Source organism: Siphateles boraxobius, unplaced genomic scaffold, assembly GCF_051911475.1.
Source record: "Siphateles boraxobius isolate OS27281-9 unplaced genomic scaffold, OSU_SipBor_1 41, whole genome shotgun sequence".
Classification (NCBI taxonomy): domain Eukaryota; kingdom Metazoa; phylum Chordata; class Actinopteri; order Cypriniformes; family Leuciscidae; genus Siphateles; species Siphateles boraxobius.
The window spans coordinates 3204227-3222905 of NW_027509042.1; the positions used below are offsets into that span (position 1 = coordinate 3204227).

General features: G+C 36.0%; 1 protein-coding gene across 2 annotated transcripts in view; it reads right to left on the reverse strand.

Moving 5' to 3' along the window:
* uba7 (ubiquitin-like modifier activating enzyme 7) overlaps positions 1–18679 on the reverse strand; it is a 38164-nt gene that overhangs the window by 3844 nt on the left and 15641 nt on the right. For both annotated transcript variants that reach the window (XM_077197831.1, XM_077197830.1), the window contains 2 exons: positions 17144–17236; positions 16657–16848 (listed from right to left, as the gene is read on the reverse strand). In XM_077197831.1, the coding sequence (XP_077053946.1) occupies positions 16657–16848; positions 17144–17236 (285 nt within the window). The remainder of the gene's footprint in view (positions 1–16656; positions 16849–17143; positions 17237–18679) is intronic.

The following is an 18679-nucleotide window of genomic DNA, read 5'->3' on the forward strand; positions in this document are numbered from 1 at the left end:
AAAAGGTTTGCCTGAGGTGCAGCGCATGGAAATGTAAGGAGACAAGGTTTTATGACTGCCTTGGAAAGAGGAAGTAGAGTCCTGTTGATAAAATAGATCTGTGTCTTGACTTGATCTTGCTGACAGCATTTCAAACATAAGGCATGTGCAAGTATGTATAAACCTTCACCTAAAAATAAACTGCTTGTGTCATCAATTATAGCACTATATACAGTTCCCAAAGTCAGGTCTCAAATTCTTCCAGGAGCAAATGCGCTTGCATGATTTTTATAGCTCTATACTTTGTGTGTAAGGAGACACATACTTGAGAACTCCATTAAATCTCCACAGCTATGAAAGCTACAATTGAGCAATAAAATTGTCTTCTGGGTTAGTTCATTTGACCACAGACATCAGACACAACACCTGTTTGCTGTAGACATGCTAATCTGCTATTTGACCTCCAATAGCCTTGTACCTGTACGTGAATTACTTGGACTTCATTTGTTTAAAGACGTTGTTCTTCCTGGGCTCATAATGTAAGGCAGATAAGCAAAGATTTTCAGCATCATTACTCCAGTCTTCAGTTTCACATGATCCTTCACAAATCATTCTAAGCTGATTTGCCGCTCAAGAAACATTTCTAATTATCATTATCAATGTTGAAAACAGTTAATATTTTTGTGGAAACTTTTTTTTTCAGAAATATTTTATGAATAGAATATTTGAAATAGAAATCTTTTGTAAAATTTTAAATGTCTACTATCACTTTGGATCAATCTAATGCATCCCTGCTGAATATTAATTTCTTTAAAAAACAATCTGACCTCAAACTTTACCAGTATAGTGTAAAACAAAGTTATCTAACCCAGTATAAAAAAATAAAAAAAGTTAGCAGCAGTTGACATGAATGTATAATTTATGTGCTAAGTCTTCAGAAATGTTGTCAGGGCAGATCTCGCTGTCCAAAAGTGGTGGGGTCAAGTTCCCTATACAGTCCTGTAAATAGTAAGGTTAGCATATGTTTTCAACCACAGTAATTTCAAAACCAATCAATTTGTCATGCTGTGGCGACATGACCACATTGCAAGGCATTCACTCGATACATCTACTCCACCCAATCTGCGGCTATAACTTCACTTTTAGAAGTTAGAATTTCCCTCACACTGTACATGTGCCGTAGACTGTGATGTCCTTGCATGGTTACTGTCGTGTGGGTAATATCAAGGTTGTATAAAGACACCATATACAACACATACATATACAACCATCTCAGGAAAAATCAGTGCATGCTAAGGCTTCTTAACTAATAAACATGGGTCAACCACACATGAAAAGGGAATGATGACAGCGCTTACCACTCCGTGGGAGGGTTAAAAAAAAGGCAAGTAATGTTTAAACCCTTTAGTGTCTGGGAAAAAGGCAAATCCTGTTTGAAGACTTCTAAGCTTCTAGAAAGCCTCCTCAGATCCAGGCGTTTTTTTGCCGTGAATCCTCATAATCCCATCACTTGATTGTATCTGTGTTGCGGAGCCACACGTCTCAATCGTTTGACTTGTCCATTTAAAATAATTTTTTTTTTTTAAAGAAGTGAATATTTTTATTCACCAAGGATACATTCAATTGTGTTGAAAAGTGACAGTAAATATATAATGTTACAAAACATTTCTATTTCAAATAAATGCTGTTCTTTTCAACTTTCTATTAATCAAAGAATCCTGAATTTTTGTTATCACGGTTTCCACGAAAAAATATGAGGCTCCACAACTTTGATAATATGAAGAAATGAGTCTTGAGCGGCAAATCATGTGGATTTGGATCGAAGGATCATGTGACACTTAAGACTGGAGAAATGATGCTGAAAATTCAGCTTTGCAAAACAGGGATAAATTACATTTCAAAATATATTCAAATAAATTTAAAATGTAATAATATTTCACATCATTATTTATTTTATTGTATATCTTTATACACTAGATTGCTTTAAACCAAACAGCTTTACAGTATTAAATGTTGCTTTCAATTAGGATTAGGATTTCTACAATAAAGCAGCTCCTCAGTGTTTGTTTTCACTCACGTACATCTGACCTTGACGGACTTAACAGAGCAGAAGAAATGAACTGAAGAAGATTTCCACGTCAAAGAGGGGGGAGCCCCAGAGCCATATCTACCTATTACATAATCGCCATCTAATTCGAAGGTGTTTACCAGCTGAAGTAAACTTTTTTGGAAAGCACTTTGGCAAGCTGCTTCAAACTCCTGAAACGAACTTCCTTTTGGCCTGATTTTGTTCTACATGACATCACATCAGTTCGTTCTTCGATTTCGCTAGAAGTATATCGGGGCCTTAATTCTTAACCATAATTCTAAACCATCCCTCAAATAGACTCCAAATCTTCACAAAGTAGTCATTTAGCACCTGCTTTTATCCAAAACAACATATACAACTGTTTCTTTCTTTTGTAGAACACAAGATATATTTAAATAACCTGATCATTCTTTTTAATATAATGAAAGAGAGTGTAGACTCCAAAAGGTCAAGCAACAAAATGACAAATAAAGTCTAATATGGCTAGCTTTAATAAGGTAAAAGCTTGCCATTTGAGCATCCATTTCCATGTGAATAAAAGCCTAAATTAAATCTGTTCGCATTTGAGCGAACATGTCTCTTCAGAAGACTTAAAGCACTCGATTTGTATGGATTTATTTAACAATCTCTTTATGAACGGTTAGGGTGAAGAGACTTTCATTGGAGGGACAGAAATCTCTCAGATTTCATTAAAAATATCTCAGTTTCGAAGTTGAGCTAAACTCTTATGGGTTTAGAATGAGATGAGACTAAGTAATTGATAGAATTTTCATTTTTCGGGTGAAATCAAGCGTAGCGTCAGTTCTGGCAGGTCACGTTAGTCAAGCTCGCATCAGCTGACTCTCAGCTGATCCAAGTCTACCTATAGGAATACGACGCCTATCACTGTATACATATATAAGCTCCTTCAGTATTATAAGCAGCTATCGCGTTTCTCAGGAGCTAATTACCCTCCTCCATCCCCAGCTCCTCTCGTCAGTCAGGATTTGGCATTCTGATTCCCCTTGAATCAGAATAAATTCTCAAATTATGTTGTACTATAAAATCTTGACTTAATGATATCTGCAATACATTTATGTTGGTTCTGTTCTGTTTACCCTAAGGGGGTTATTGCTGCTCTCCCTGCTCTTATCCATGCTAGGCTGCATGGATGCACAGGGAGTTCTTGCCCAGAACAGAACCATACCGACAATCCAAACTGTGTGCTAACTGTCAATCGTATTTGACGATAGCGGTCACTTTAAGGGATTGATCTAAGTAAAATAGCTTTTCTAGCAGTTGTATTCTAGCCGTTTCAATAAAATCATTTTTATTTTTGAAGTGCAGTATATCTTTCACAGAGCATGGTTCTGTTGCTACAGTCCATGGAGGATGAAACTATGAAGACCTGGGCCAAACATGTGAGGTCATCAGTCTCAGAATGGAGCACTGCCAACATTCTCATCTGTTCTTCATAAACTGTATCACAGGCTACATTGTAAACGGGGTTTTTTCTCCCTTCAACACGTGTCTCTGCAGTGCCCATGCCAGAGAGAAACATTTGAGAGAACACTGAAAAGAATTAACTGTTAAGCAACATGTCTTGAGAATTGTTTGATGAATGCACTTACCATATTATCTAAAACAGAGACTTTAAATCACAAAGTATTTTACACAAAGTAACTCCTGCAACTGCAAAATGTTAAAGGGAGTACATACAAAGGATCTTGTATTTAGTGATGGACAAACCACTGAGCTGAGTGAAGGGTTGAGAGCAATTGTTAAGCAACTGTTCGAAAGGGCCTGCAACACAATGGTTGATTCTCAGAGACAGGAAACCTGACGCAAAGGGTGCAGCATGACAAGTCGCCCCTTCCTGTGGAATAAAAATGGAACGCAGAAACTGCTCACGTCCTCTAAGGTTTGGGGTAGAAAGAATCACCACCAAGACTATAACAATGGACTCATTCTCATAACCTATACAGCTGTTTTTAGAGTTCGTTTTAATCTCTAGACACTCCGGAGGTTTTCAATGCCATAAGACAAATGTTGAATAGAAACATGGGTTGTTTGTTGGGGAAACTAAAATCTTTTCAATGATAGTTTAGTACTGTGTTATCAAATGCTTCAGATAAACCCAACTATAAATGGCATTTAAAAACTAAATTAACTTATTGGCCGCCTTGCATATCAGTCAGACAGTTCTTGGCCAGAATAAGATGACAAATTAAACTTTATCATGATAGTCTGGCTGAGCAAGATTAGTGTCTGTTCATTTTTATGAGTTGATAAGTCTACAATCATCTTTCCAAGTGTGCTAATGGTTTTCTGTAGGATGTTTGGGAAACTACAATTTGTCTTATGACAGTCTATGAAATTCCAAACTTCAATGTGTTGAATCACCCACAAAAGTCCAGTATATGCAAGCTGAAAGGCATAACTCAGGGAGCACATGGCCCCTCTTGCCCCAAACAAACAGATGAACAATCCATTTCCTCTGGTTCAGCTTAACTCTGTTGCTACAGTATGAAAACGATCAGCTGATTTGCCCATGCCACTACTTTAACGTCATGACAGGGAATTCTAGAGATGAAATGGGTACTCTGACGCAACTGGTATCTCCTAAAGTCAATATGTGGCCTGAGGGGCAAAGCCAGCTGATCCACAATGCTCAGCCAAAACACTGCTGATAAACACATATGGACACTAGAGATTGGGACTTGCCTGGGAACTGAAACTTTTCAATTGTTTTTTTGTTATGCATTGTCTACGGTGTCAATGTTTTTGACTACAACGATTTGCATTAACGATAAATGGAGAAAATGTATGCAAAATTGCAGGAGCATTTTTATAAACATACAAAACATTAACAAATCGTACTGATTCAAAACTTTTGAACAGTGTTTCTACGTTGCATTGCATTCACATTTATAATGTTAAAGCATTACTTTAGGTACCTTTAGCTGTCTCATCAACAAAAACAAGACTGATTGCTTTACTCTACTGAAGGAGCTTCGGAAAAAGTGAGACAGTTGAAAGTGTGCCTGTCGTTAGGAAATCATTATTGATCTGTCTTACAGAAGCCCCCCGGGGAGAACAACTGAGGGACAGATGGCCATCACCGAAACTCTTCTGAAGAACCTTTCTTGATGTTTGACCACAAGAACAAGATGTCAGATTGATGTGTTTAACACACACAATGGCCCCAAAAAGTATTTGGACCTTTAAGGCACACTTAAAAATGCATGAACATCATTGCATTGGATCACAAAATATCAAAGAAAATTGCATTTATGTTAAAGAAAGATGGCACAAGCATCATTTTCAAGCAAACTATTTCATTAAACCTTCATACAGCCAATATAAGTCTCTAAAACACCCTCTGATTGAAAGACATTTAGTGAAAATGATGGAAAAAATCATCTAAAAGTCATCTAATGACAGACATTTTCAAGTGTAACTTAAATGTTCCAATATTCTTTAGTCCACTGTATATAGCAAAATCAGATATCCGTCTTCCAGATTGAATACTTTAGCCCTTTCTCCTTTTAATCTCCTTAAACTCATGCATATCTCCTGCTTGAACAGAGTGGGGTAACAAAGGATGGAGAGGGGTGACAGCATGGCATGCAGTCTCCAGAGGGTTTGACACTTACACTCCAACTATAGGCCTTCTTACAAAAGACCCATTGACGTGTTAAAGAGTAAACAGAAGTCCGGCTCATTGTCCTGCCAATGTGGCGCTCCCCACCTGACTGACGGCTCGTGCCAGAAGGAGTCAGTCAATAGAGTTGGTTTCCTACAAATGGTGCATTTTGTTTGAATGTGCCTTTGAATGACACACACACACACACACACACACACACACACACACACACACACACACACACACGCACACACACACACGCACACACACACACGCACACACACACACGCACACACACAAACAAACACAGACAGACACACACCCTGTGCTGAAAGGGTATAATTCTCCTTGGTTTAATCACTTGGGCCATAAATTCAGAAGCCTAATTACTATTGTCGCACAAGTACATGACAACATGCTTTGAGTTCAGTGTGTTTTTACAGTTTTTCCTTGTTCGACTCACCAGTGCAATGAATACATCTGAATAGCCCACTGATTGAGATCAATAATTGTTTCTGTGTACATCAATATCATTGATTGGGTTCTATTAGCCAGACCAGGGGTCATGGGTGTCATCATGTTATGCAATGTAACAATTGCATTAGACTGGTCAAACATGGGCACACCAAGGGCAGCTGTTCATTTGGAATCACAGATGCTTCATTAAAAAGTGTTAATTTTACAAAAAAATACTGACGGTTCAGTGATGGTATCAAATTGTAATATCAGGATATTAGAAAAAAAGTACTACCATGGTATTCTTAAAATGCACTGTAAAAAAGTATTTTTTTTTTAATAAAATTTTTTTTTTTAAATAAAACAAAGATTATTGGAGTACTTGGAGTTTTACAAGATAAACTTCAAAATGTCATGTTTAATTAAATGTTCTACTTGCCGTCTCTTTGTAATGATTTGTGAAATTTACAAGCAATTTCTGAGTAAAACTAAATTCCACATCTTTTTTTTCAAGTGCACTATTTTGTGGAATTCTGAGGTAAAATATTTTGTACAAGTGCAACAACCATTAAACTGTATAACCATATAAACTATCAGATGAAGTAAAAAACTTTTTATTATTATTTTTTTAATCTCCACTTTTATATCTCAAACAAAACTGCGAGCAAAGGGAAAAAATCATTATGCATTCCTATGTAATTGCACAGAGGCTATAATTACAGAAAATGGTGCTACTGTATGCCCTCGGCTGAGTGAAAGATGAGGATGAAGAGGAGAGCAGACAAACAGACAGGAAATGAAGCCGTGAGGTCTGGAGGTGTCTGGATTCATGCAGACAACTCAAGGAGACTTTTCTGCTGCTTGATGTTTTCATGCCTAAGGCTAACAGAATGACGTTAAAATGTCAAGATTAAACAATAAAATTCCAGCTGCCTTGCATTTTTGTTTTAGAAAGATTTCTGCCATGTTTGCAGGGGAGATGCTTACATTAACAAAGAGTACAATACAATAGTCAATATTGTCAATAGTCAATAAGTGCAATACAATAGTCAATGAGATACAATCCCAATCAAAACATTTGTTTGTGTACATGGATTCATGACCTACTGTATGTAACTGACCCAGATATTTATTGATCTATTAAAACTAGGAACATGAGTAATGGCACAGAGACTAGCCACAGTTAAATTCTGTTCCCGTCTCTCATGAGTTACAGTTCTGCTTTCCATGATGTTGATGGAGACTCTGTTTAACTGCGTACACAGGTAGTTCTAAAAAACACTTACCATGTTCCGAAATTAACATGATGTGATCTTTCCAACTTAACTTTACATAAAGCATGGGTAGAGAACTAGAAATGAATAGCAGATGAAGCAACACATGGTCTAATCCAGTGGTTCCCAAACCTGTCCTGGCGACCCACCAACACTGCACGTTTTCTCTGTCTCCCTAATCAAACACACCTAATTCAACTCATCAGCTCATAATCACATGGGTTAATGAGCTGATGAGTTGAATCAGGTGTGTTTGATTGGGGAGACAGAGAAAACGTGCAGTGTTGGTGGGTCGCCAGGACAGGTTTGGGAACCACTGGTCTAATCCATTTATGTGAGATAGCAGCTGCCTTTAATATATTCATGTGAGTTGGCAGTCAATTCAAGTGCCAATAAAACACATGCATCTCTCAAAGATATGTGAAACATGCTTTCTGGAAACCTGGATTTCATAGTCTTGAAAAATAAAATAACATAAAATAAATCCTCCATAGTATCCCAAATAATTATTTAACACTAACAGGTTGTTTATTTTCCTCTGATAAAGCATGAGCAGCAAATTCTACTGATAGCACAAAGATCATGCCGCCCTGCAAAAAAACAGTCTGGACTTTAAAACTCTAATTGAATCTGTTCATTAACAAAAGCCTAAAAACATAATTGACGCTGTTGTGGACACACCCCTATTTGCTTAAGACACATTCCTGGTCTTATTGTGCATTATTAAGCAGTACATTTTATACTTAAGAAAAATATTTGTCTATCAATAAAGTCAATAATGTGTACCATATATTGCTTGGGATCTCTAAAACATACTAACTGGACGAAAATTATCGCATTAATTTCATGAACAATAAAATATATAGTCCAGAGCATTCCAGAGAACTCACGTTATCTGATGTAATTACAGTGAATTTGCACAGCAAGGAAACACTCTTAATTTCCTCAGCTGATTATTTTTTGAGATAATGTCTTTTCGTTTATTGACAGGGCATGCATCTATGTCACGTGCCAAATCCATTCCAAGACACCATTACCAGTGCTTACGGGTCTCAAATGCGTTTCCAATGATCACTAGTGACTAATGATTATTGATAGTGATCAATGATGACGTAACATGAGTGGGCAGTCATTCACTTTTGTAAGTAAAAAAAAGAAAGACAAAAAAGCTATCTTTTGACAAATGTCACAAAAAGCAACAAAATGTAGTACCGAGGCTCTGATGAGATCAGATTTATCATATAGGATGCTTTTTTGACATGGTATATGACCTAGCTAGAGTAACAGAGCACTCAGTAGCTGATATTTGCAATGCAGGAATGAATGTAAAAGCCTGAGTTTTACTACAGAATCTGTTATTATGGAGCATGCCAAGTGCTCTAAGTCATCCAAGAAACCAACAAACCGTTCACAGTTATTCTTGAAAACATGTTGCAAGTGTTGGTAGATTCACATTTCATATACTGAGCAGCGCTTTTGAAATTCCAAATATTTCATTGCAGTCTCAGCATATCAAATCATTGTAAAAAAAAAAAGAAGAAAAAAAAGACACCTAATTCAACTTAAACCTTAAGTTCAGCTAGTGCCTTCAAGTTTTAAGAAAAATCTAATTGGCTGAGCAAGTCATTTAAATGTAAATTATATTAAACTGACTAAAAAATCTAATTGAATCTCATAACTTGAAATAATCAAGTTAATTAAATAATGTTAAAGAGTTATGGAAAACATATTTTGGCATACTTATTGATAATTTTATAATTTTTTTTTTTTTTTACTTGAAGGGACTAAAGCTGGTGAAAAGTGTGAAATTGACCCAAGTTTTGTTATTTTCACAGACTAGACCTGCCAATTAAGCATACTGGGTCATTTACGGCCGAGCTTGGATTCCTGGGGATATGTTTGCATGGAAAACTTCTTAATTGAATAAGTGTTTTCATGTGTCTGATCTTTTTACGGGCACATTCCTCTATGTTCATCAAATGGCATCATATTGCATTCATGTTGATGAGCATCATAGAAACAAACACAAATTGCAGTAAACTAAACAAATGTTGTTTACTTTCCCCTCATAAAACATTCTCACCAAATTCTACTTATAACACTAAGATCATGCCACATTCTGGACTTTGAAACTCTTATTAAATCTGTTGACCTAAAAACATATAATTGGGGATGTTGAGTACACATTCCCTATTTACTTTCTTAATAATTCCTGGTATTATTGGGCATTATTAATCAGTGCATGTTATTCTAAAGAAAAGATTTACCATACTGTATGTTGCTTGGGATCTCTAAAACATATAAACTGGACAAAGATTGTGTATTAATTTCATGATCAATCTAATGATGTTATACTGTGGTCTGCACAGTGCACGTATTCTCTCAGCTTTTTCCATCAGGTACACACATGGGTTTTTAGTTTAAGATGAGCTAATACAAACCAGCATTTTCCCATCTAATTTAAAGACTGATTCCAGAACTACTGCTGCACATGGAGGGAGAATTATGGGAAAACTCGTCTTTCCAGCACTCAACACTGTGGGTAATGAAAATAACACGGCCTGTGGTCTGATTGATCCTAACTATCAACTGAAAATCACTGCTGAGAGAAAGAGTTCAGAGCCAAAAAACTATTGAAATCTCTAGTGATGGGTGTATTTCATCATAATGTCTGGTCCTCTTTTCAGCTTTTTCTGGTTAGGAATCAATCACTTAAACAGAAAGAGAGCATTTGAAAGACATTTAACTGGCTAATCTGGGTGAAATAGCTGATACCAGAATAATAGCTTGAAAATGAAATAACTGCTGTCCATCTTTCCAACTATCCATCCATGTCTTACCACCAGGAATGGTTGATTGAACCCTCTTGGTGTGGTTTTGTGATGTCAGGCCAGGATGCACAACTCTACTATATGTTTCGTATGAAGTATGGCTTAATGACTTCACCATGCAGACATATGGAAAGTATGCAGCATGCTGTTACTTCTAAAGCAACGGCTTACTTTAGACGGCCACACACATTTTTTGGCAATCATTCTGGTGCATGCCTATGAAAAATTACCATTTTATTTGAATGAAAACCAGAGGAATTTTTTGTACTCACTCAGCCATACGATTGTTATAAAAAGAACATTTTTGAAGATCAGAAAAGAAGGAAGACTAAAGGCAAAAGTGGCCAAAGATGAAAGCTCAAGTACTGATGGCTATACAATTTTAATTATGACTCTTGCTAAGTAGGAGAGCACTAGAGTTTGTCAACAGAAAGGCACAAAGCTGCACAAGCCACGTGTTGTCAGGCCTGATCAATCATTGCACACTACAATTTCAGAACTATTATTTAAATTGAAAAGTTTGGGGTCAATAAGATTTAATGTTTTTGAAAGAGGTCTCTTCTGCTCACCAAGGCTGCATTTACTGGATCAAAAATACAGTACAGTAATCTTGTGAAATATTACTACAATGTAAAATAACTGTTTTCTATTTGAATATATTTTGCAATGTAATTTATTTCTGTGATGCAAAGCTGATACTACCTTGTTCTACTACTATATTCAGCATCATTACTCCAGTCTTCAGTGTCACATGATCCTTCAGAAATCATTCTAATATGCCGATTTGCTCCTCAAGAAACAATTCTGATTATTATCAATGATGAAAACAGTTTTTCTGCTTAATTCTTTTGTAACATTATACATTTATTTGTCACTTTTGATCAATCTAATGCATCCATACTGAATAAAAGTATTTTTTTATTTTTTTAAATGTACTAATTTAAATGTAATTTGTGTAAATATATTCCTGTAATTAATTCTTGTGGTTAATGAAAAGTCTCCATTATTCAACATCGCTGCAAAAAGTTAAGATATACTTAAAGAAAGCGAACTGCAATACACATTACAGGTAACATTGTATTTCATGCTAAATCCATTTCTTTAAATTGTGCATGAGCTCAAATTTTGTAATACGTTAAACACGTGCATGATCCTCCTTAAAACTTCAAGACGTCATCATGTGAATGGTTAGAATGGTTAGATTGGTCTGTGCATCGCTAACTAGAGAAAGCTTTAACCAAGACCACTTGCTCGCTGATGACACAGCTCAGCTCTATTGTATGAGCTGCTTATACAAGTGAGTGCACTCTACAGTAACACAGAAAGAAAAAGAGTAAATGAACAAGTAAAGTTTTGAAACTCCGTCAAAAAGGGAATGCTTGAGAACAAAGAAATGGAGAGAAGCTTTGGGGTTGAGCAGATGGGCTTTGAAACCTCCATTTCTCCCCACAGCCCCCTTATTTTTTACTTGCTCTCTCTTTAAGAAGCTGTGAATGATTAAAGGAATAAAAAGGCAGTCTCATTGGAGCTCAAGAAAATCTGGTTTTAATAGAGGAGCTTCCTGCGATGGCAGGAAATAGCTGTCATTACTGAAGGCTTCTCTTTCTGCCTCCTCACTATTTTCTTCTTTCGTTCTCTCTCTTTACAACCAGCCGTAATTCATCAATGGCCAAATAAGGTGGCCCACAGGTCATATCCAAATAAATGCTCACACCTCATAGCTCATAATCTCCGCTCCATTTGGTCTTCAAGACCAGCAGACACAACTAATACATTATGTAAGGGAGAGGGATAAAGTTCAATTTGTGCTGTTTTTTAATTGTTAGTCTGTAGACATGCATCAGATGGACATCTTTGGTTGTTGCATCCTATTTTGCTCTTCTTTAAGCATTTCACCTGCATGATTGTCACATTTCACATCTCAGATTCTTCACCTTGCACCTGCACCCTAGAGAGGTATTTAAGATTAAGCAAAGATGGATAGCAAAACTAGACCACTATGGCAAAGGGAAATTCAACACTTGACAAAGGGAAATATTAAGTAAAACCCATTGAATATAATCATATGACAGAAATCTACATGAAAACTTTAAGACTACATTTAGATCTTTTATTCAGCAAGGATGAATTAAATTGATCAAAAGTTACAGTAAATGCATTTATAATGTTACAAAAGGTTTCTATTTCAAATAATTGCAGATCTTTTAAATTTTATGTTAATTTGAGAGTCCTGAAAAAAGTTTCACCGTTTCCACAAAAAAGGTAGCACAACTCTTTTCAACATTGATAATAATAAGACATGTTTCTTGAGTATCATATTAGAACGATTTCTGAAGGATCATGTAACACTGAAGACTGGAGAAATGAAGCAGAAAATTCAGATTTGATCACAGGAATAAATTACATTTAAAAATAGAAAACAGTTCTTTAAAACTGTAATAATATTTCAAAATGTTATTGTTTTTACTGTTTTTTATAATCACATAAATGCAGTCTTAGTGAGCATTAGAGACTTGCTTGAAACAATAAAAATAAAAACTTACTGAGAGCAAACTTTTGAACTGCATTATATATCATTCTGAATCCCTGTAAGCCATGAATAGCACGAGATGACTCAAGACAAAAATGTGTTCACTGTGACTATAAGGAGAAAGAAAGACTTAATAATCAAGCAAGAGTTACAAGCACTGCTAGATGTTTGCTTCATCTATAAGAACCCTCACATTAATGCCTACAGGTGAAAAGCCAAGCTGCAAGAAATCAATTTATTAACAGAAGCAGGTAAAAACATGCGGTCCATTTACTTTAAAATATAAGCACTGATTAACCCTGCACTGATTGATGAATGTGTAGCAGAAAATCTAGACCTTTAGATGCTGTTTAACACTGGGATCCAACTGTCAAACCACCTTCGGAGGAGGTCAGTGACACATATGGTCACATCACATTTGTATTGTAAACAGTAATGCATTCTGATGCTTCCAGGTCAACATCAAAGGATCAGCGGTCCAAAACTTGGTTTTGCTGCAATGACATTCAATGATGAAATCTACAGTATACAAAACATTTGAATGAAACCTATCAAATCTATAAGAAGTCCTTGTATTTGTATAGTGCTCTTTACAGAGAATTCTGGGTTTAAGTCCCATTAAGCAAGCCAAAGGTGAATGTGGAAAGGACAAAAAGGTGTTTAGCAAGTAGAGGGAAAGACACTTCTAGACTCACACAAGTGATCAGTGGAGACACAAGCACACCAGCATCCCATGCTGACGACCAGCATCTAAATGAAAACACATGCTGGTCTTTTCTGCAGGGTTACGACAGACACAGTCTCATAAACTGCCTTGAGAGGCTGCTAATAAGGACCTGAAGCAATAACCCCAGGCAGAGCACTTTCTAGGATCATTACTGATGAAGGAACAATTCACATGTTACATAGAGTGCTGGAAAACAAAAATGCCAAGGTAAAATACTGATGCATTATAGTCAGAAAAACTGGGCTAAATGGAATGCTTTCCACAATCAATGTGGACCTAAGTTGTTACATGGGCTTTACACTTTAAATGACTAAAATATAAAAACTGCCATTGTGAGTACTGTAAATTAGTTTTATAAAAGACAAAAAATATTCAGTCCAAAGTAATGTCTGCAATACTAATCCAAGTCATTCTCATGAAAAAAAGATTGATAAACGGGTTGCCTGAAACTGTCTCGAGAGTGTAAAAATAGTGGAGGCTGTTAAAGAGGATGTCCTTGATAGAAAACAGGAAGCTACGAGCACATCAGTCTTGCCTCAGACTAGATTTAAAACCCTCTTAGTATGTGACCTGTCAAATTTCCATAATTTGTATGTTTTTTTCTTGTGTGACAATGTGACTTAAATGTTAGTTTTATCAAGCAACTGACTATTATGCATATCTGATCCATCTGAATAAGTGTGTCTCTCCTGTTGTTTTTCTTCTATATAAATCCATAACAATTTCCAAATGGAAACCGCATTGCTGGAAAAGATACTAATACTGTAGATATTTCCACAGCTCAATTTAATGCACTGACAGCTGACAAAGCCCAATTTGGACACTATCATATCACTACCACAGTCTAAACAAAGGTTTAGAAAAATGGAAATGCTAACCAATCGACTCAATAATTTGTTTTCGACCACATATCAGTATTACAAAATAAAGCATGTTCTAGCACACTCTTAACTCGTCCCGTGTGTGGAAACGTTTTTGGACATCCTGGACTTGGAAAAGACTAGTGAAAACTGTGCCAGTCATATCAAAAAGGTATGCAAACAAAACAAAAAGGATGGAAAAGGTGAAAAGGAAGATAAAGGAAAAGCTGAAAGTCTAAACTTTTAGACACGAAAAATTTTCCACTCAGTGGTTCCAAATATGTCACACTCAAAATGAAGGAAGTTAGCACATCCACAGACTATCATTCAAAATATAGACTACCATTTAAATGTTGCTGTAGCTTTTTAAAAACTGTTTATTCAGCAAGGATGCATTCAATTGATCAAAAGTGACAGTAAAGAGAGTTTATCAGTTTCCACTATACTAAGCAGTACAAGTGTATTAAACATTAATAACTATAATAACAGTTAATGTTTCGTCCTTCAGAATGATTCCTGAAGGATCATGTGACTACAAGGATCATTGTATTACAATTTAATACAAACAGTTATTTAAAAATGTACATTATTTCACAATATTACTGTTTTTACCATATTTTTTGATCAAATTAATGCAGACTTCTTAAAATTCGCAACCGACCCCAGAATTTTGAATGGTATTGCATCACAAAAATGCGCTTGTTAGGTTTTAAATGATAAAACAATTGACATACCCTTCAAAATAAAGACAAAAGTCATTGTGGCACTTTGTGGTTGTGAAAGTTAGTGGAACATGTTTTTAGTTAATGTGAAAAACTACACCTGTGGTTCCTCTGCTATAGGACACCTGTGTGAACGTGAGGTGAACTGACTTCATACATCATCCACCAAAAATCACCAAATTGACTTGTCAGGTTATTTAATGCAATGACATTCATACATTTGTGGGCTTTAGTGTCCACATACTTTTCAGGGCCACTGTATGTTCTTGTAATCCAAAACTTGTTGGTTCTGCTGAGTGTTTTGAGAAAGGAGCATCCCGGACACTCTAGAAAATGGTGACATCACACATGTAACCTGAGCTTGTGTGTTTCAAAGATCCGCTCACCGCTTGTCCCCTTGGGTGAAAATTACCCTCAACTCTGACCCTGCACATGTTGGTAGAAACAACACTCCCCCCATGTGTGGACGGCCATGTCTGGGGTTGCATTACCTCATCTGAAGTCTTTCTGCACAAATCTTGAACCATTCACTTATGTTTTTTTTCTCTAAGATCTTTTATCACAGTTATAAACCCATAAGCGCACCAGCTCAAACACAAACACCAGATTTTGCATGCAACTCTTTCGAGGGTTAGCTGCTTTAATACATGCACGTGTCTGTCCGAAAACTCTGTTGTCTAAATAAGAATGCGTTCCCTTTGAAAGTGGAAGTCCCCTAAACTGAGCAAAGTCACCAGGTTGGCAAGTGAGGGGTCTGCGTGGGTGAGTGTACAGTTACTAAGTGGTTTAAGCCCCTGAGGATGAAAATAAGTTAAATAAAGCCTGTAGTGATCTAGACCCAGACAGAAGACTGATGCTGTACCCTTTCACCCCAGCCATAACCCCGGGCCCCCATAACAGAACTCAACCACAGGAAACATTACCTTTTATTCACTGCACAAGAGTGATTATTGGGAACAGAAGTCTTTTAACTAGCACGCTTACTCTAACTAACAACATTTTAGTCTTTGTTCAAATATTAGTCAAGAGAAAAAAATAGTTTTAATAAACAAAGACCATAAACACAGTGATGCATGTAAAAACATTGTAATAATAAAACAGATCATTCTAGCTCTAAATACTACTAACTTTATTAGAAGGAACTAGATATTTTTTTAATTTATATTTAATGTTTTTTTTATGTTATTATATTATATATATCATATTTTATATTTGATCACCTATTTAATAATAATAATACGTAATAAAATAATAATGTTATTTTATTATATTGCTGTTTTATTAAAGCAATAAGCTACATGAAACCATTACAGTGATTTTACTATAGTTAATATGGGTTTTAGCTAATCCACAACCATGGTAAAATGAAATACATTATGTTGGAAATGGAGGGCCAATACAGACCTATAGTCAATATACACATACAAACATTATGATAGGCTGTATTCAACAGCTAAGAGCAACTTCTACCTCTCTGTGCTTGTTAATGAATTAGGACAAAAAGCAATACACACTCATTTGGACGACAGTCAGATGTGATAAGTGAGTAGCTTTGTCACTTACTGTAAATGTCGGGGCCACACAAGGCTGTGAGAAGACAAAGTATTGGGTGGCCAAGTATAAATATGCGTTGCGGTAGGACGTGATTTTCCGGTGACCCTGGACAAGCTTATAGAGCTCCAAACACATCAGTCCGGCGATCGCAGCTGTCGTAGTGGCGATTGCTGGAATGATGCGGCCAGCAATTAACTTGCTCTACAGATGAGAAAAAGGTTTGGGATATTATTTACATAAATATGCACTTTGTACACATGCATCGTGAATTACAAATACATGTTCACACGGGTGGAAAAATGTCGTGCAAACTATTAATGGTAAGTAGTACAAGTAAATGGAATGGAACACTATGGTCTAGTAGAATGAAAAGGTCTTTCCTCAGGGTGTTCTGTGTATGTACTGAAACTGATGACAGAGGGGACTGCTGATCACTTTAGCCCTTGTCTCACAAACAAAAGCACCGCAGAGTTGTTTGACAAAGACAAAAATTCACCTTGTGGCGGTCGGCTGTTGGTATATCATAGTTCTCTGCCCTCAGGTTGGATGTTGCAACTATATAATCCATGTGGAAATTACTATCATCATCCTGGAACACAAGAATAAAAAAAGAGCATATGGTAATGCACAAACAACTTCATTATTACAGCACTGACACATAAGGGACATTCTTGCATTCGATCTTGTTTTTATATGTAAACATGCATCAGATGCACATATTTGGAGACTGTGCTGATTGTTTTTTCTAATTTTTAAACTTAGAGATGGTTATGCTTAAAACAAGATTTGCAAATGGTTAAAGAAAAATAAACTCTAAAAGATGTTCTTCAATAAATATTCTCTTTAAACAAATCTTCAATTTTTCTTTAGATACATTTACTTAATATTTATTTTATATATTTGATTCATATTTAATACTGTTTTAAGAATGTTTAGACATTTTTAGTGAAAACAAAATTCAAACATATTCATTAAAAATATATTTTTTTGTGCAGTGTGGAAATTTATAGAGGAGCTGCATCATTTACTGTTGATTTTAATTTCCTTTCAACGATGGAAAACACCCTTTGATTTGTCCATCAGCAAATCTTCACCTACTTACCATCTGTTCATTTGTTTCCATAGGGCAAAACCAAAGTGGAAAAGACCTGTTGTGTTTTAAATGTGATGCTGAATGTTATCTTTTAGTCTTGTATTAAAAACAAGAAGAGTTTAAAAACAGGAACTAAATTGTTTGACCCACATGTATGTTTGTGCACTTTGGTACAACAGGTACTAGATAAAGATGTTATATCATACCGCGTCATGTTTAAACATGAATACAATAGGAGACTGGAAACTATCAATATGTAATTTCCTCTCTTTTTGTTTAGGACTATAAAGAGGACCATCTTTTTTTTTTAAAAGATAAGGCAATTAAAAACCCAAAAAGCCATTAAGCATAATTCACAACTCAAGAACTTTGGTGTGATATTAGATATTGCAGGAATGCTAAGATACCCTGGTGTTGAGGTTTTGCCACTCTGCTACGCCCCAGGCACCGCAGCACTACAAAGCCTGTCAAGTATTGGGTGTGTTGAGGGTAACTGCGGGGGTGTTTGAGCATAGTATATAATTTGGCAACCTGATGCCACCAGAATCCCCCAAACACACATTCCACTGGAAAAATCGGGCAAAGAATGTGTCATTGCTAAAAGTGCGAGCACACACTTGCACATGCATACGGACATACTATACAAACAGTGGGGCCCTAAGGTCTAAGGACACTAGAGACATTTTTATAATTGTACTACCTTTTTGTAACAGGAAACATAAAAACTAAAATATAATTTAATAAACAAAAACTATAACAGTAGATCCATGATATTAAAACACTGTATTGGGCTTTAGTGTACGCAAAAAAACAAAACCTGACCATCGGTTCAAAGAGTCACATGATGTCACTCATTCACTTACATTTGATTAGTGACCTAGAAAAGAGAGCAGAATATTGAATATTTCTTCTTCCATCATATTTTTGTTGTTTTAAAAT